General features: G+C 39.9%; 1 protein-coding gene across 2 annotated transcripts in view; it reads right to left on the bottom strand.

Annotated features, from left to right (window-relative positions):
* LOC132097571 (calsenilin-like) overlaps positions 1-20,545 on the bottom strand; it is a 66,107-nt gene that overhangs the window by 40,916 nt on the left and 4,646 nt on the right. The window contains exon 2 of one of the 2 annotated variants that reach the window (XM_059503370.1): positions 8,057-8,244. In XM_059503370.1, coding sequence (XP_059359353.1) covers positions 8,057-8,244 — 188 coding nt within the window. The remainder of the gene's footprint in view (positions 1-8,056; positions 8,245-20,545) is intronic. The other variant, XM_059503371.1, reaches the window with a different exon arrangement.

Here is a 20,545-nt window from a genome sequence, read left to right as displayed (position 1 = left end):
ATTTGCAGATATATTGCAAATCTATTTGACAGTGTAAAGTTTAAAGCAATTTTTCCTGAGATTTTTCATGGTCAAGACCATATGCGGAGCTCAAGGACACCATTGTGGAAGATTTGTAAAATGTGTGTTTTTCCACTATTTTATGAAAGTTAAAAGCATTCAGTTCCATTTTCACACATTTTACCTTGTCTGAAACCATCCCACCGTTTTCTGCAGATTTTCAACCCAAACTCAGAGCAGAAATGGCTAGATTCTGTCAGGGCCTGGAAATGATTCATTCCCTCCTGACCCTGGGGTTCACGTCTCGATATGAACGTGCAAATGGAATTGAAATAGACTCGGCCTCTCTGTATCTGTGGTGTAAATCAGTACACACAGTGGAGAACATTTTAAGACAATCATGTTTAGCTAACAGACCAATAGGTGCACACAGATTTGAGATTGGTGGAGAATTAAAAAGAGGGACAAACAAATCAATGATAAAGTTGAGAGGGCTTTTTAAGTATTTAACCATTTTACATGTTTCTGGGATAACATGGCATTTTGGAGCTTGACAGTCATAGTCGCCATCCTTTTTCATTGGAAAAGAGCAACGTGAACATTTTTCCAAATATATCTTTTTACAGAAGAAAGAAAAGGTACAGGCCAAGGGTGAGTAAGTTTGAGTGGTGTCAAAGGAAAAGACATCTGTCATTTGACCAGCAGTGACACAGAACAACGTCCTGGTTCATGGTGAAAGTTAAAGAGCTCCTGTTACACACACAAACTACTATGTTTAGACATTTGGCCTCCACTTTCTTTTAAAGTGTCCTTGTTACACGTTACATGTGCTTACTGTTATAATAAAAATAATAATAATACATTTTGCATAATTACATACAAGTAACCCTAAACAAAAACCCTAATCCTAACCCTACTCATATAGTAAGTACATGTAATTGATTAATATTGCTCAGTACTTAAATGTATAATTACACTGTAACAAGGACACATTAAAATAAAGTGGAACCAACATTTGTTATTGGAAAAAAATGACAAAAACACAGATTCAACACTGTCTCAGTTCTCAACTATTTGAAATTGAATATTTACAAAACTTCCCTTGTGTAGACACTTCATAAAGTTCAGTATTAGAGAATGAGGAGTACAATCATTTGAAAAGAATGGAAAGAGACAGAGCAATATAGCAAAGCAAAGTAAGTACCTTGGGCAAAAGAGCCGGTGACCAAGCCGAAAAAGCAGCTCAACATACTCGCCAGCTCCCTCTGACACTCATTCTTACAGTCCTTCACAGCATCCATGTCTTCAGTAATGTCTCTCGAATGTTTTAACTGCTGACTGAACAGTCAATATCAAACTACTGTGAAAAAGTCCATTAAAATTTCACCAGCAGACAGACCAATCACTAAAAACGTCACTTCAAAAGAAAAACTCTGGCTCTTGCTTTGTCCTCAGACTTCCTCCGCAGTTAGGAAAGAGTTTCCAGATCACAAGTTTTAGTCAGTAAAGATAAAATTCATATTCATGAATATTCAGATGAGGGGTATTATACTGCTGTGATTGTCAAATTAGACTTGATCAATTTCTTTCTCAAAGAAGAAACAAAACCATACCGACTTCCTCAGCCTGCTGCAGGGTTTAGCTGCTCAGTGCAGAAAAGTCTTAATGTGACCCAATGTAGAACACACTGCTGATCTGTTATCTGGATAACATTACACCTCCCAATCCAGACGTGGACAGTAATTCAAACCAAACAGCCAGTGAGGTCCTCAAAGTCCTGACAGAGCTCTGCTGTATATATCTGAACATATCCTGGCTGCCTAGGAATTAAAGCTATGAACAGGAAGTAGCGCTGATCTGAGAGAGAGAGAGCGAGAGAGAGAGGGAGAGGAAAAGAGAATGACAAGTAGAATGCTCCAATTTCACATGATGCACGTACAGTATGCTGTAAAGTCACAAGACATCAAATAATCTCTTAATTAAAGGAATAGTTTACCCAAAAATTTGCATTTCCTGAAAATTTGCTCTCATCCAAGATGTAGATGAGTTTGTTTCATCATTGGAATAGATTTTTAGAAATTGAGCATTGCATCACTTGCTCACCAATGGATCCCAGTGAATGGGTGCCATCAGAATGAGAGTCCAAACAGTTTATAAAAACATCACAATAATCCACAAGTAATACACACCACTCCAGTCCATTTTGTGATGTGAAAAGCTGTGTGTTTGTAAGAAACAAATCCATTAATATGGCGTTTTAATTTTAAACTGTCGCCTCTGACCAACAAACATCCATCTCCTGTTTTCCTCACACATAAGAATCCACCAACATATTTTGGACTGTTTCCGCAATCGGTGCTTAATCTGTGCATATTTCTCTCCTGATTCAGATGAGACAACTTTTTCACTGGAGAAAGCAATATTATGGATAGAGTCCAATAACGTCTAAATTATGGATCTGTTTCTTACAAACATGCAGCTTTTCACTTCACAGGATGTTAAGTGATGGACTAAAATCATACGGCACCCATTCAGCTGCAGAGGGTCTATTGGTGAGCAAGTGATGTACTGCTAAATTTCTCCAAAATCTGTTTCGGTTTATTTACAATGGAGGGAGAGGGAAGAATAACATTAGCATTAAGCTACATAACACACTTTCTGAGATTAATATACATGTTTACTCAAAACTCACTTTAAACCACCATCGAGTTTCTGAAACATATGCTAGTTATATCAATTTTATAAGCAGCTAATCGCTGCACCTGCTTAGCATTTCTTGTGTAAAAATCCTTTTAGGTGCAGCGATTAACAAGAAAATGTGTTATGTAGCTTGATGCTAATGTTAGTCTTCGCTCTCCCTCTGTTGTAAATAAACAGCGGCATCAGCGTCCGCGGGAGGAAGAATGCACTCCAGACAGTCATGAATGTGCTGAACCATTTGCCAGGCTGTGAATTAAGGGTAATAATGCTGAAAATAATGTCCATTTTAGATGGCATGAGGGTGAATTTGTGGATGAACTATACCTTTAACCCACCCCAGACCTCACTAAATTTCAAACCCTGGCTACAGACATGATTTGAACACTTAAATTGTATAAATGCCCATAATTCATTGCATAATATAGGCAATATAAAGACGTAAAATAGGTTTAAAGCCTAACAAACTTGAATCTTTCTTTAATATTTTGCAGTTTAATGATCTGATGAATAGACATTCATACATTTTTAAGTCGTTTGTTAAGCGTCTCTTCTTTCACTCTTCCTATAGCCCTCTCTGATTTCTCCATTTGCAAGCCAATCTCTGATTTCCTGATCCTGCCTAGAGTGCCACTTTCTTTTAATGGTGCCACAAACTGTTTCACTGTCTCTTTCAACACTCTTATAGGTAATTCTCAGAGCTCTGAAATCAATATAGCATAATGACAGATTCTTGTTATGTAGATACCACAGCTACTTTGTTGAAAAGCAATTCATTACAAATGTATAAACATTCATAAAAGCATTGTGTTTTCTAATATAGTGCATGCAACATGACTAAATGCATTTGTTTCACATGAGCTAATGCATTAGATCAATTTGTTTCCCCACATAACCACTAGACGGCACCAGCTGAGCATTTATTTTGCCTTTAGTGTGGAATTATAACAAAATAAAAGATACATAAAAGACACCCTTGCATTTATATCGTGTTTTAAAAAAAAGTTTTATATTTGATGACTCATCAGGTAGAAATTAACAACACATTTTACTTACACCTTGAATACATGAGATTTTTTTTTCAATTTTGACAATATTATATATTATACATTTCTATTTTTGCAGAACGTTTTTCGAATGTTTATTAACATACATAATGTCTAAGAAATAATGATTTATGATTACGCCAGACTATAGTTCTTTTTTCTTATTTTATTCAGGACATTTTTCACTTGATGCCTGAAAAACATCCAAATAAATGTTAATGCAGAAATTAAAAATGCACTCAACATAAAATAGGTGAATTAAACTCATTTTATATTAGACATTATATGTTCACATTAAACAGATCACAGTTATAAATAATATTTAAACAACATATGTAAACTGTATTAATACAAACTCTACTGTCAGCTCTAAAATCAGCTCTATATTAATGTAGCCATCATGAAATGTAGCACATCCTAACCTGAACTGGAAGTATTACTGTAGAAACTATAGACTACTGTTCTGCATTCAATGCTGACAGTGCAAATCAAAACAAAGTTTGCACAAGCAGTACCTTCTAGAAGTTTGACTTTAACCTCTATTTTGACACAATCTTATTAATGACTTACAGAGGGCTTGTTTACGTGAATAGAGTGGCAACACAGATCGATCAAAACCAAATTAACCTGAATCTGTTCCCTGTGCCACGATCAACAGAAACTTCTGCTGGGGTCTATTTGATAGATGTCACCCTCTGGAGGTCAAGACCCAGCATCTGTTGTTACAAGCTGCTCAGAAACGCATTTACTGATGGATATGCTGTGATTTAGAAGTTAGAGGATGTCATGTACAGTATATTGCATGTTTTTGCATATATTCTGTGTTGGTGACCAAATAAAAAAACACCATTCGATAGAAGTTTCATTAAAGTGGTTAATGTGACTCACAAGTCTTTTGAAGCTTTGTGTGAAGAACAGACTTTACAAAAAAAAATAAAAAATTATAATTCTTTACATCAGACCCAGCTTTCCTCAGCATGTTCATAAGAGTTCATGAGACAAGTATTGATTCATGAACAAATCTTTCTTTTGAGTCAAATCTTCCATTTGATTCGGGTAACACAACTAGTCTGGGCAGCGTTTCCCAAAAGCATTGTAAGCATCAATAGACCTCAGAGACCATTGGTGACACTGGTTTCTGTGATATTATGCTCACAAAGCTTTTGGGAAATGCAGCCCTGAATTATTTGTTCACAAATCAGATTGATATGGTTCTTGAGTTCACAGTTGCAGCAGTCCTCGAATTATTAGCTCGCTGGAGGGTGCGATTTCTAATGAATAATAGAGACATTCTGGTTTCTTCATCACTGAAAGCTATCATTTGACTTCTGAAGTTGGCATGCCAACTTTACTTATAATATTTTAGCTGCAAAAGCACACAGAAACAAATTGCGTAAGTATCAAGGATGTAATAGCGAGCACAAGTTACAGAAGAAAACCTGAAAAAACATTTTACATAGATGCCTTAAACCTCGAAGGCTATAAATGATATCATAAGGACAGATTTGGAAGATCTGGTGGTGGGGTATGCCTCTATGTATGTTCAAACATGCAAGTCTGCACGCTAAAGCATGGAACACTGTTTATTGCTGCTGCGATCCTGACACTGCATATGATTCCCTGGTAAATGAAATAACAGATTCCATTCGCTGCTCCATTCCTATAAAAACTGTCACACGCAGTAGGGCAGAACACAAACCCTGGCTAACAAGGGCAATCTCTAACTCCATCAAACAAAAAAATAAACTTTACCAAATATATGTAAAAAAAACAAATATAGAGAATAAAACTGAATACAATGTTTACAAGAATAAACTTGTATATATAATCAGGAAAAGCAAATATAGTCACTATTCTGAACTTCGCAGGAAGACTCCAAGAAATCATGGAAAGTGCTGAATAATGTTTTAAATAGGGGCCATAAAGACACTGTGCTACCAGACACAATAAATAATACTGATCTTGCAAATGAATTTAATAATTACTTTGTATCAATAGGGGCTAATCTCTCAAAAAACATAACTCAACCACACAGTGTCTCTTACAAACAATATATGTCAGGCAACTATCCAAACTCTTTCTTCCTAAAGCCTACATACACTACTGAACTGCATAATATCATAATGGCTCTGAAGAGCTCAAATTCTGCTGTAGAAGATGAAATTAGCAGTAAAATATTAAAAGGTATTGCCAAAGAAATAATTGAACCACTTACACACTGTATTAATCTCTCACTGCTCACAGGAACTGTTCCCAAAATGACAAAAATTGCAAAAATAATTCAGATTTTTAAATCTGGTGATAAAAATGACATAACAAATTATCGTCCCATATCCATCTTACCAACTCTTTCCAAAATATTGGAAAGAGTGGTTTATAATAGACTTATTAATTATCTTAATACACTGAACATACTCAACCCATCCCAGTATGGCTTTAGAAAAAACACACCACCTGTATGGCGATCCTTGATCTTACCGAAAAGATCAATGATGCCATTGAAAAGGGGGAATATGGTATCGGTGTATTCTTAGACCTTTCAAAGGCCTTTGATACCATCGACTTCACCATACTACTGTACAAATTGCACCATTATGGAATTAGAGGCCAACCACTGAATTGGTTCAAGAGCTACTTACACCTGAGGCAACAATATGTAACTATTCACGAACAGACATCAGAAAACAAACACATTAAATATGGTGTTCCACAAAGATCCTATTTTAGGTCCTCTCCTCTTTATTATTTACATTAATGACTTGGAAAATTCCTCAAAGATCCTCCATAAAGTAATCTTTGCAGATGACACTAACTTGTTCCTATCATACAAAAATGAACTTGAACTTCAACAACTACTCAACAAAGAGCTTCAGAATGTGGATAACTGGTTCAAAGTAAATAAACTATCCATAAACACCAGTAAAACCAACTACATAATATTCTGTCCAAATAAAAAACAACCTAATTTCGAGGATTCAAATTTCCAGATCAAAATAAAGGGAGAGGCACTAAAGAGAGTGAAGACGACTAAATTCTTGGGTGTCTTTATAGATGATCACCTAAACTTTAAACACCATATTGAATACCTTGTCAAAAAGCTATCAAAATATGTTGGTCTGTTCTTTAAGCTTAGACACCTGCTTCCCCACGCAATGCTACTTACTCTTTACAAAACCCTCTTTGAACCCCATTTAAATTACTGCAATATTATATTGTGCAATACTTATCCCACTCACCTAAAAAAATTAGAAATTCTACAAAAAAAAATCATTCGTGCCATATCATGGTCTGATTTCAATGCTCCAACTCGTTCTATTTTCTCTAGGTACGGTCTGTTAAGACTTACTGAATATAATATATTTCACAATGCATGTACTATGTATCAGGTGGTCTTTGGTTTGATTAACAGTCTATGTGAGCTTGTTCCCATCCGCTATCCCCGGCACACTTACCTCACTAGAAACACGCACATTATTACTGGTAAAAAACGGAGATCAAAAAGCACTGGTATGAGTGTAGTGTGCCGGGGACCGCGGATTTGGAACGAGCTGGATGAAAATTAGAAAAACTCAAGCTCTATTTTTTCTTTTAAACAAAACCTCAAGAAACAATTACTAAGCTTGGCATCTTCCTGATGTACGTACTATTTCTCACTCTGTATGTATGTCAGTATAAATTTTTCAACCTCAAGGTAAACTGTTAAACAAAATTGTATCTGTTAAATGGGATCTCCTACTTTTTGTTGTATAAATGTGATGTATGAAATTTATTATATGTAGGCCACACATTTTTTCATTTTTCTTTTTTCCTGGTTTGTCATGCCCCCCTAGTATAAGCTTTAGATAGCTTCTTTGGGGACCAGTTCACATGCATGATTTTTTCTTTGTTTTTTGTTTTATCTCAAGTGCATATGAATATATGTATGTGTATGTGAAAAAAAACTTTCTTCTTCTTCTTCTTCTTCTTCAAATTTAAATTTCTGCACAGCCAGAGGAGTGAAATTGCAAATGCAATTTAATGTATGTTTCTCCATTAACTGCATCTCAAGCCAAGACTCATTTCAAACAGCCACTTTCAAGCCATTTCAGCATCAGCCAGAATATAAACCACATATAAACTAATCACGAGAACAGCAATCGCATAAAAAGGACACCATAATAACAATTCCAACTCTCAAACGCCAAGATGAACAGGAGAGTCCATTACAGACAATCTTCATTATGCTCTGAGGGAACTGGATCGTCAGATATGCAGAAATTCCTCATCAGCAGGTCTTACTAAAACCTAATTTTCTCCTGTGCCCTTTCCACCACTTCTCCGTCTTACCTTGCTCCTTGGGTCCGGTGCTGGCAATGATCCATTTGACCAGGCAGCACCTCATGAGGGCTTTCCGTGTGAATCGAGGCCTCTGCCATTTGCCACTCTCCTTCTGTCGGTCTGTGCCAGGCTCCAACCCATTGGCATCGCCCAGCAGACTGCCATCCACCACCTTGCCATCCTCCTGGAGAAGAGAAACAGACAATGACAAAGAGCTTGTTTCTTCTCACTCAGCTAATACAATCAAAGCTAGATGTGTGCTTGTGTTAAATCAAATTCTCCTCAACATGAGAACAGCAAATGGCAGAACTTGTCTTTCTAATATTACAGCATGATCTTTAAGTGTTGAAAGTACTTCAGAGAAGACATTATTATCCTAAGGGTTGTGAATATGACATGTAAACAGATGGTTTTGCTTTGTTCAGAGGACAGATTCTGTACATGACATCCCTCAAACAACAAAACAAATAAACAGAAGTACCTATAGATTTTCATTTTCTAAAGAAAAAACAAAACAAAAAAAACAGTGCTTATGAGGCAACAAAATAATAGCACTGAAGAGTAGGCAAGATTTTATACAACTTTGTGAGGAATAGATTGCTAAACAGATGCAAAAATGCAAACGCAAATATTCAGTATGCAAACAGATGAAGAAAGCTGACCAATCGGTATTCAGAATTCAAATATTATGATGATACCACCAACCAGAAGGATTAAAGGTAACGTTCACGCCAAAATGAAAATTCGGTCATTATTTGTGCACAGTTTCTTTCTTCTGCTGAACATAAAAGATGATATTCTTAAGAATGTTGGTAACCAAACAGTTTTGGTTACTACTGACTTAAATAGTTAAAAACAGTGAGACATTAATTTAAATATCTTCTTTTATGTTCGGCAGAAGTAAAAAGTCATACAGTTTTGGAAAGTTTGTCAGTCCGTGATGACAGTGCAATGTTGAAGTAACACATTTTTATGTATTTTAAACCTTAAACACAATATATATTTATTTTCAGGAGGCTGTCATGCTGTTGCAAAGGAGATGTGAATAAATTATGTTTACATCAGTCTATGAATCTAAAATTAGCTTTTATAGTCCTCGGGTTGTTTATTTCGGGAAAAAAAGCACAATACGTCACACAAAATGATAAATTATCATGCGGCATGTTGCACATATGGAAAACATAGAAAGATTTCCTATTAAGCTCTGAATCTAAACCTTAGCTTGCTGCCAAAATACTAAAACCATATGAAAAATATAATGTGCCCTTCCATCAGACACACTGACATCACAACAGAGCACTGGCAGATTATGACATAATCAGAAATTATGTCATCAAATGATCTGTCCTTAGAGATTATATCACTCTTTCTTAAAATCCCGTTATTGTCACATCATAAGAACTAGGAGTTCTTATTATAAATAAAAAATGAGATATAGGGACTTTTAACATCTGAGACTGTTATATGACTGTAACATTTCAAACTGGAATAAAATGGTATGTTGAGTTAAACGTTTTCTCTAACAACAACGAAACTCTATCATAGCAACTATAATTCCTACCAAAATACCTGTTATTATCACAATAAAACTGGTCACTTGGCACTAGCCACAATCGTCATAAAGTTGGACAGTTGATTTCATTTGAATTTATTTATTTATTTATTTTTATAGAATAAGTAGTAACAATAAATGCACTACTAACTATGGTATTTTGGGAGAATGTATAGTTACACTATAGTTTGATTTATGTCTCCTTCTTGCACAGCATTCCTCCGTTTCATTTTTTGATTAATACTAACTCCAACCAAGATTCATTTCAGCATCTCAACAAGTAATGAAAACCAGTTGTTTTTGAAGCCATATCAGTATTGCTTTGAACAGCGATTTCATAAAGCATATTATTGGTTCACATGGCCGTAGTGAACACCATGATTACATTTCCCACTAACAGAAGAAATATCTTGTGACAGTCCCAATACATACTTGCGTGCAAAAATAGCTTCTACTGAACGATAAGGTTAACAAATGCACCTTTCAAGCCGACCATTATCTGCACACTGTTGTAACTTGTTTATCTAGGATTGGACAATCAAAAATTAATCACACACAACAATACAGAGAGAAGGTTACATCACTGTTGCAACAGATCTTAACTATTAATCACATACTCTCAACACTCGCTGACATTTCCAGTGTTGAAGAAACTGCCTTATGTCTTGTTTAAAAAAAAAAAAAACTAGCATTGTTTTCTCTCACGTTGTGGGTGCTGTGTGAAGATGTCTTATGTTGTTATTAAGAGCGACTCATTGCTTTAAGCTTGCACTCTGTAGGCGCTGCTCACTCGTATTGAAGGTTTGTGCAAAGCTGAGAGGAACAAATGCATTGCTGATTTTTTTGTCATATTTGGCCACTCAGTTCAGTTACTGAATATACTGTATTGGTTTTACAGTACTGTTTTGGGAGAATTTTATGGAAAGAATCTACATGATTGGGAAAAACATAGCCCATGAATTACACACGCTCAAGCCATATATGTATATTACTTTATTCTTTCAGATGAATACAACTGAAATTCTATAAAAAAAAATGTCCTAGCTCTTCCAAGCTTTATAATGGCTTAACACACTGGTCAAGATTTAAGTGCATATATCTGATATAAAAAGAACTCCATGCTCCATCCAGGGGGTTAATAAAGGCCTTGAAGTGAATCAGTGCATTTGTGTAAGAATAATATCCATATTTATAAACCTTAATCTCTAGCTTCCGCTAACTGACATAATCACGTTCACGAGAGAGAGGCGTTCCAGTGAGAATATGCTAATCTCGAGAGAACCAAGTTTTGTTTACAGCAAAGGAAAACTAGTCTCTTTTTGGTTTATATCAAAGTCATCTGACATCTTTCTTAACAAACCCTTGTTTTGTACTTCTGATTTGTGTTTTGCTTCCATGATCTTCACTTCTCATCAGAGCTTTCGCTATGCCAACATCATCCGCTGGAATGCCGAGTAAACTGAATTACACAGCAATATGCACCATTTGCATTCTCCACCAAAGAACAATTCTCACGGCAGAATAGTGACCGGAAGGGCCTGTAATTGGGTTATGTAATACTGAACACACTGTTTAATTCCCAGGTGACCTTTGATAGGTGATGAAAGAAAGCAAGTGAGAAGAAATACGAACATCTGAACAACTGAACGGGAAAATGTGGCATTTCAAAGCCCCTGTGAGTTATTTCAGCTCATTGCAGGATCACCTGTTTTGAAACCAACAAAACCTGGACTGAAGAAAACAGATGTATGGAATGGATAAATAAAATGACCATAAATGTAATTTGGTGGTGGAAGTGGTTCCGGATTATTCCAGTCCAATTTAACCCCAGCCTCTAGTGATTACCTCATGGTGAAACAGCTGTCGCCATCACGCTTTAAAAACCAGGACGGGTCTTGTTTACTAAAGGAATGCCCCGACACATACTGTACTTCACCTCGTTCCTGCACAGTAGAACGCCACTCATTCCTCTTTCGGCACTCAATTATTCAGACTCTAACTTTATAAAAACCCCATCAATAAAAGATCGGCAGAGAGCAAGAGAGCAGGAAATGGTAAGACAAAAGCCTCTTTTACATGCACACACAAGAGCATGGCAGGTAGAGGTTGGAGAGCCGCTCTTCATAAACTCACAAAGAAGCCCGTCATCATCCTGAGAGGGCTCTTATAGAGATAAAGCTGAGCTAAATACCAGGTGAGAGAGAGACTGTCAAAGAAAATGACACATCAGTCAGCTGCTGTGGTGAGACGCTGGATAAGAGGGGCTGTTCAATCCTGACAGTGAGCGTAATCGGCTAAATTAAAAATGGAATAGCTGCTGCTCTCGCCACATTAAAACTGTCGTCGGGATTAATGACTGGGTTACTGATAGAAATGGCAAATTAGGTATTAGAATGACTTTGAATTAGTATAAAGAGACACATTGGCATCATATTTGTTCTGCTGAATTAAAACATAATACTGTACTATTCAGACCTTTCCCAACTGGTGAGAAAGCCAATCTAACAGACAACATACAAACGTGCCAACTTTTTAAAATATGTTCTTTCTTTTGCAGAATTTACAGAATTTGATCACACATACATTCAAACGTTTGGGGTCAGTAAGATTTTTAAGATTAGTCCTCATGCAGATCAAAACAGTAAAAATGTAATTTTGGTGAATAATATTACAATTTAACTCTTATAAAGGCATAATATATTCCTGTGATGGTAAAGTGCAATTTTCAGCATCAGTGATCCAGTCTTCAGTGTCACATGATTATTCAGAAATTGTTCAAATATGCTGATTTACAGCTCAAGAAACATTCACTTTTTTATTATCATTGTTTAAAACATGCTTGTTTCCCTGCTATATATTTTCTTCGAATTTCTTTGATGAATAAAAAAGTAAAAAAAAATACATTATTTATTAAAAATAAAATATTTTTTTATATTATAAACACACACACACACACACATATATATTTATATATATATATATATATAATTTATTTTTCTATGTCTATGAGTGTGTCTAGGAATCAAACTTTAAAGGGTAGTAAAAGCAAAAGAAGGATGAAAGTTAAATAGTTTCATTTTAGATTCACTAATATATCAATAAATGAAAAAGCAATATTTATATAGACAATATTAATATTTACTAAAACATTTTTAAAAATGTTATATGCCACTTTAAGACTGTGATGATGCAAAAATATCAAAGCTTTGAGTCTGATTGATTCATGGAAATTAATCTTTCATAGGATCCAAAAAAAAATTCTGATGGCAGGCTTTGGGAAACCTCATTAATCAAAAATAGTGTGCATTAAAATTACTGAATGTATTTCTGAATACTGAAAAAGCCGCCCGGTCAGTGCCTTGTAATGGTTATTTTTATGCTTTTGCAACATTTTGCAACCACACAGTCATGCAAATAAAGCTCATTTAAATTTGACAGGAGACAAATTGTCAAGAGAAGCGAACACATAATAAAAATGTGTGGGCCATTCAGAGCTTTTAGTAGCTCTATCCGCTCAGTTAATTTTTTCCCAAACCTTCCCATGATGCCTCAGCCGTGGGATAATCGTAATACTACTTGCCAATGATAATCTCTCTCGATCCCACTAATTGACCCAACACTGTCTGCCTTGCTCTTCATCTCCCCACACACACACACACACACACACACACACACACTATTCAGTTCACACTCGCTGTCAAGCACAGGCATGTGTATGGGTACATACTTGGACACAAACACATGCACACTTTAATTCCACACCGATTATTGATCTAGCAGCATTTGAGGGTGCCGTCGACCACCGGAAACGATGGATTTCAGAATATGCCAGGGAAGCAGACAAAGGCAGGACTGTATAATTAAAGCCTGAGGGAGAAATGGAAGGTGAAGTCGAGCGAATGACATTGTCAACTATGTACTGTTGTTTACTGCACATTTTTGCTTATGTATAAGGTCTTTAGGGTATTGTTAGCACACAAAACATTAGCATACTGTGCACACTTCAAAAATAGTAAAAGTAGTACGCTATTCTGAGCTAAAACCTAAGACAGTGCTCTTTAACCTTCTGTTGTAATCAGTGCTTAGTATTGACCACATATAGATTAAATGCTGGGTAAATCTACATAATTAATGAGAGTGGAGCCACACATGTGCTGGGAAGGACGACCCGCTGGAGAAGACCATGTGCTCCATTAAAACACCATCAAACATGCATAATGTTCTCTGCTCTTGAGTCAGCTTCCATGAGCAGAATGACAGTTAAGTCTAAGAGCATGCAAGAAGTTTCCTTTCCCTTTCTCTGATGATATAATCAATCACTACATTTGTATCATCAACTTTCCTTGATCCGACATTGTTGTATAGAAGGAAATGGTACCGTTACGAAAGCAAAAGTTTAAATCTACGTTCATTCATTTTCTACAAAGAGAAATTGATTGACCTACAATACAAACCATGATTCCTTTTTTCACCCCATTTAATATCCAATTTCCTAGTGGAAAAACTACATTACCCATAGTTCTAAAAAGCGCTCATCAATCAGACAGGTCGCTGTTACCATGGAAACGCCCACCCACAACTATGAAGCACTGTGTGACCATGCACACACTGCAGCTTTATTCGGTTGTCATTTGACCTTTTAGAGCTTAATCTTGTTCTATACACACAGTTGAGTAATTTACAGGAGTGACAACCGCATTGTTCAAGGTGGATTAACTGCCAAAAAAATTCAGGTATTGAAAACCACCTTTACAAAATGATATGCAGTGTGTATGGATTCAACTTATTTTATCTGGAGTGCTGCATTTTCAGAAACCTGTGAGAATGAGCATAAGAAGCAAAATGCAAGTTCAACCGTCCAACACAAGTTTACCAATAAAATCAGAGCACTGGAACACAAACATGAGACACAGGGAACAAAAACAAAAAACAAAAAAAAAGGTCTTTTTAAAGATGAACTTCTTTTAACGGAACCATTGTATTTTTAGGACGTCGTGTCTTGCGCAAGACATAGCAAAAGACGAGAGCTTAACGGTCAAACACATCTGTCTAGTCTATGTATTGTACACACTGGAAAAGCAGCACAGTGGGTTGCGAAAACATGTTTCATGTGAATAGATCCTTACTTTAGCAGTACTATATTATGTCTGGATGAATAAGTGGGTGGTCACTGTTGCCTTTCAGATGACATTACAGTAAAATGTAACATCAAATGTTATCATGCGTGGTGAACCTGATGCTTGAGCATGTGGAATTAATGGTCACGACAATCTCCTTCCATCAAACATGTCCTTGAGAGGAAACTCTAGCCCTTGAGTAACCAAGTGAAGTGTTTTTTTTTTTTGTATTTGTAATACAAAAAACCTAATGATGGACAGAGGAGGGCAAAGAATAGCGGAGTGGGGAGATGATAAAAGATAGCTCTACTCTGCCAGGCTTTATCAGTCATAGTGCTGTATCTTGTAATATAAGGTCGGCTTTTATGTTCCGCCTCAACGCACCACAGCCCCTTCGACTCAAGACAAGCCTAAAGGCTTCAGTCTTTCAAAGGGCTGTTATGACTTCCACCTTAAACACTAAGAAGGAGTGAGAGAGAGAGAAAGTGAGGAAGGGATGCTGCTAGATGAATCAATTATTCAGTACAAGTCAAGGGCTCTGTGATATACAGTAAGTGCTTCTTCAGATCACGCATGAGATATTCACCACCCTCCACATAAACATGCTCAACTATCTAAACAACAACAAACTATTACTCCAACTGTTATATAAGAGCTTGCTAACAATTTTTAAGCATTCAAGTGATCAAGGGATAAAACCACATAATGTATACGGACTGGTTATTAATCATAAATATGAGATTTTTAATCCCATTGCATGTATGTACGTGACACCAAACAAGCAAGATAACAAGCTAATATTCAGACCAACATGTCAGTGTGGTTTCATTTTAAGTAAGGCTGAAAAACAATAAGTTAATATTGGGTAGCTTACATTTTAGACATAATATTGCCTTACCTCAAAAACAGAAATAGTTGCAAACATTCACAGCATGTTGTCACGTTCGGTGTTATGGAAAACACAGGAGAGAGAACCAATTGCGAGTACGTCTTTAATAAAGGGAAATCCAAAGAGAATACACAGTCCAGGCAGGGTCAAAACCGGTAAATCCAAACATAACATAAACAAGGCAAGGCAAGGCAAGGCATTGACGGACATGAATTAACATATAACATTAAACAAGGACTCCGTGACTAAGACTCAAACAGACCAGGTATAAATACACAAAAGGATGATGGGGAAACAGGAGACAGGTGGGGAACAATCAATTAACTAAACAAGGAGGAAGGTGACCAAATAAGGAGACAGGAAGTGATAAATGATAAACACTGTGGGAACTGAGGACACCTAGTGGAAACCCAGGGAACACAACCCAGACACTGTGACAGTACCCCCTTACTAAGGAGCGGCTCCCAGACGCTCCAAGACAGACACAAAACAGAGACCAGGAGGGAGGCGGACAGGTGGAGGCTCAGGGGGAGGGACGGAGGGCCAGACTAACAGAAAGGAACAGGGAGCAGAGCAGAAGACCACCACACCCTTGTGGTCAAGGCCAGAGTCCTCCAGGGCGGAGCGGAAGACCACCACAACCGTGTAGTCAGGGCAAACGCCCCCCAGGGCGGAACGGAAGACCACCACGTCCGTGTGGTCAGAGCGGAAGCCCCCCAGGGCGGAGCGGAAGACCACCACACCCTTGTGGTCAAGGCCAGAGTCCTCCAGGGTGGAGCAGATGACCACCACGCCCCTGTGGTCGATGCCGGAGTCCAACAGGGCGGAGCAGCAGACCACCCAGTGACTTGACTTAACTCTGAAAGTTCAACGGTGACTGGCCCTGACTCTGGAGAGGTCACTGGCACCTGACTCGACTCTGGAGAGTTCACTGGCCCCTGACTCGCCTCTGGAGGGTCAACTGGAACCTGACTCAACTCTGGACTGCCTGTGGAGACTTGAGACGCCTCGGCTTCGGGCACCGCCTCTGGAACGGACTCGGGCACTGCCTCGGTCACGGCCTCGGGAGCGGCCTCGGGCACCGCATCGGGAGCGGCCTCGGACACCGCATCGGGAATGGCCTCCACCTCGGCATCGGGCACCGCCTCGGCCTCCGGAACAGCATCGGGCACCGCCTCGGCATCGGGCACCGCCTCGGCCTCCGGAACAGCATCGGGCACCGCCTCGGCATCGGGCACCGCCTCGGCCTCCGGAACCGCATCGGGCACCGCCTCGGCCTCCGGAACAGCATCGGGCCCCGCCTCGGCCTCCGGAACAGCATCGGGCACCGCCTCGGCCTCCGGAACAGCATCGGGCACCGCCTCGGCCTCCGGAACAGCATCGGGCATCGCCTCGGCATCGGGCACCGCCTCGGCCTCCGGAACAGCATCGGGCACCGCCTCGGCATCGGGCACCGCCTCGGCCTCCGGAACAGCATCGGGCACCGCCTCGGCCTCCGGAACAGCATCGGGCACCGCCTCGGCATCGGGCACCGCCTCGGCCTCCGGAACAGCATCGGGCACCGCCTCGGCCTCCGGAACAGCATCGGGCACCGCCTCGGCCTCCGGAACAGCATCGGGCACCGCCTCGGCCTCCGGAACAGCATCGGGCACCGCCTCGGCCTCCGGAACAGCATCGGGCACCACCTCGGCATCGGGCACCGCCTCGGTCTCCGGAACAGCATCGGGCACCGCCTCGGGAACGTCCTCTGGGCTTTGAGGAACGGTAGACGCCTGTCTCCTCCTCCTCCGCCCTCTATTTTGGCGAGTCGGTGACACCTTGTCTGGAGACTCAGGCGTTGAGTCGGCCATCTTGTGCTGTGGTTGCAAGCTGGCGGCCATCTTGTGCTGTGGCGCTGGGCTGGCGGCCATCTTGTGCTGTGGCGCTGGGCTGGTGGCCATCTTGTGCTGTGGCGCTGGGCTGGCGGCCATCTTGTGCTGTGGCGCTGGGCTGGCGGCCATCTTGTGCTGTGGCTCTGGGCTGGCGGCCATCTTGTGCTGTGGCTCTGGCCTGGCGGCCATCTTGTGCTGTGGCTCTGGGCTGGCGGCCATCTTGTGCTGTGGCTCTGGGCTGGCGGCCATCTTGTGCTGTGGCGCTGGCTCAGCAGCCATGACGTCAACCGTCTTGGGAATCTCTAGGATCTTGGACAGCGTAGCGAAATAGTCCAAGAATGAGTCAGCGGCCCTCTTGGGCGTTGGCGCTGAGCTGGCGGCCATCTTGCACCGTGGCGCTGGACTCGTGATCGCCTTGGGTTGCGGTGCTGTGTTGGCGTCCATCCTGCCTCGTGGCGCTGGACTAGCGGCCATCATGGGCAGTGACGCCACTGTGGCGGACGTGCGCTTCCTCTCTCCTCTCCGTCCGCCATGGTGAGACGGTGGCTCTAATCCATCCCACACGAGCCCCGGGTCGAAGGGCGGCCCTGGTTGAGAGCGGTGCTGGATATCCTCTCGACCACTCCCTCCTCGGCGACCTCCTCTGGTTCCCCGGAAAACCACCAGGCGAGTTCCCTCAAATCCACTCCTCTCCCGCACTGTGGCTGGGGAGGAGACATAAGCCGACATACCGCTGGCTCTTGTAGTGACGGAGTCCTTCTGTCACGTTCGGTGTTATGGAAAACACAGGAGAGAGAACCAATTGCGAGTACGTCTTTAATAAAGGGAAATCCAAAGAGAATACACAGTCCAGGCAGGGTCAAAACCGGTAAATCCAAACATAACATAAACAAGGCAAGGCAAGGCAAGGCAAGGCATTGACGGACATGAATTAACATATAACATTAAACAAGGACTCCGTGACTAAGACTCAAACAGACCAGGTATAAATACACAAAAGGATGATGGGGAAACAGGAGACAGGTGGGGAACAATCAATTAACTAAACAAGGAGGAAGGTGACCAAATAAGGAGACAGGAAGTGATAAATGATAAACACTGTGGGAACTGAGGACACCTAGTGGAAACCCAGGGAACACAACCCAGACACTGTGACACATGTATCCCAGAAATCAGAAGGGGTATTACTATCCAAATGATTTCAAGCTTTTGAACAATCAGTTGAGTGAATGATTCAATTACTCATTCATATAACTTGTTTTGTTTCTGAAAGATTCAGCATTTTTGAACGAATTGGTTAAGTGAATGATTAAATGACTCATGATATATGGTTTCATTTTTTTTTGAATGATTCAGCATTTTTGAATCACTTTACTGACATGTTGCCACCTATTGGCATAACAATGTATCTTGCTCAAAGATTCACTAAAAAATCTCAGTGCTGTTGGACTAAATATCAGCAATATTGACTATAATTTAATTAAGAATTTTAATATTACTGAAACTCAAAAAAGATGCATTTGAACAACAAATCGCAAATTATTGATATTGATTTAATGAATCTATTTGCAGACCTATTACATTTATTCAGTTGCTAAAGTTTGTTTATTGGTTGTCTAAAAAATAATAATTTCCAGATATTGAGGATTAGTGTTTTTCGGCTCGAGCTGGCATGAGTATCAGCCAAGTTTTTCTTCAAATGAGCTAAAAAGTAGCCTGCCTGATAAATCAGTCTATTACTATTCACTTTGATTGGCATCTAGTCCTGACTTGTTGCAGCTTTAAATGACGGGCCCTCAAGCTCCAGAATGAGTCCCACAGACATGTAGGAGTTTATTTTTAGCTGAGACCACCCTGTGCACATTCTCCCCTGAGACAGAGAGACAAAGAGAAAGATCCCGCAATCAGCTCACACACCTGCTGCTCCTCGATCCCTGCCATCAGTCTCTGTACTGTAAATGATACACTACGCTCATCTTCTTTGTGCAGAGAGAAACTCACACTCACAAAATAAAGCTGAAAGTAACACATAATCTATCCATCTTCCGCGATCTATTTCCCTCTCCTTTATTCCTCCTGATACCTGCTCCAGCCTCCAACTCCATCTGCCTTTCCCGCTCAATATCTTTTGCTGTCAATCTCTCTCTTCCCAGACTCACTTCCTGTCCTCCCACGCCTGATGCCAGATACCATATCTCTTCATCTTACCCTCCTTGCTCCTCTTCACTAGTTTCTGTATTGCTTTTCCTAAAAACAACCTCCCTATCTCTTTTTCTGCACACAATTTCCCCGGTTCCTTTCTCTGACTCTCTGTTCTCTCTGTACCCAGGATCTGTTACCACATGAGAGTGACACAGTGTTTCTCTAAATATCAAATGCAGAATGTGAGTTTTGCCTTGTTACATCCAGTGTCTTATATAATCCCTCTGATCTACCACAAGCATGCTGCTCCATCAATCATCCCAGCTCAGGACCACCCAAACCCTATAATGTATATAAAAATTAAAGCATCTCCTTTCTGAGATTAAACATTTAATAGCAAAATCTTCAAGGGAAAAGCCCTTCTAGGTAGAATCAGTTTCCCAGAAAACAACAATGGTGGCATTTTGGATTCCAAATGGTTTTAGGAACCTGTAAAATCCCCTTACGAAACATCCACTCTGTTATATAGCACAAGTTTATTTCAATCTGTCTCCGTCCTTCAGGATTAGCCAAAATTAATTGACACGGAAAGCCTCTAAATCCTGATGGTGGACTTGGAATCTCAGAAGACCTTATCCTAACTGATCACTGATTGATTGGATTGAGAGATGTCTGGCATTGTTTTGTCGGCCTAAATGAGAGACTGATCGAAAGTTGGACGGAAAACAGAGAAAACAGACTTTGCTGTTCCCAAGGTGAAGATTTAGAGGCACACAGATAGGGACAAAGGGACAGAAAAGGGATTGATTTCAAAGCTTCCTCTCCTCTTTCATAAAACGTTCGGATGCCTCTGCGTGCCCCTGCCTCCGGAGAAATGCCTCGTCCGTGATTCCACACAAAGGGAGTAATGCCCT

The sequence above is a fragment of the Carassius carassius genome, chromosome 21 (assembly GCF_963082965.1).
Source record: "Carassius carassius chromosome 21, fCarCar2.1, whole genome shotgun sequence".
Taxonomy (NCBI): domain Eukaryota; kingdom Metazoa; phylum Chordata; class Actinopteri; order Cypriniformes; family Cyprinidae; genus Carassius; species Carassius carassius.
The sequence above is the reverse complement of the archived record's forward strand: the minus strand, read 5'-3'. Positions and strand labels throughout refer to the sequence as shown.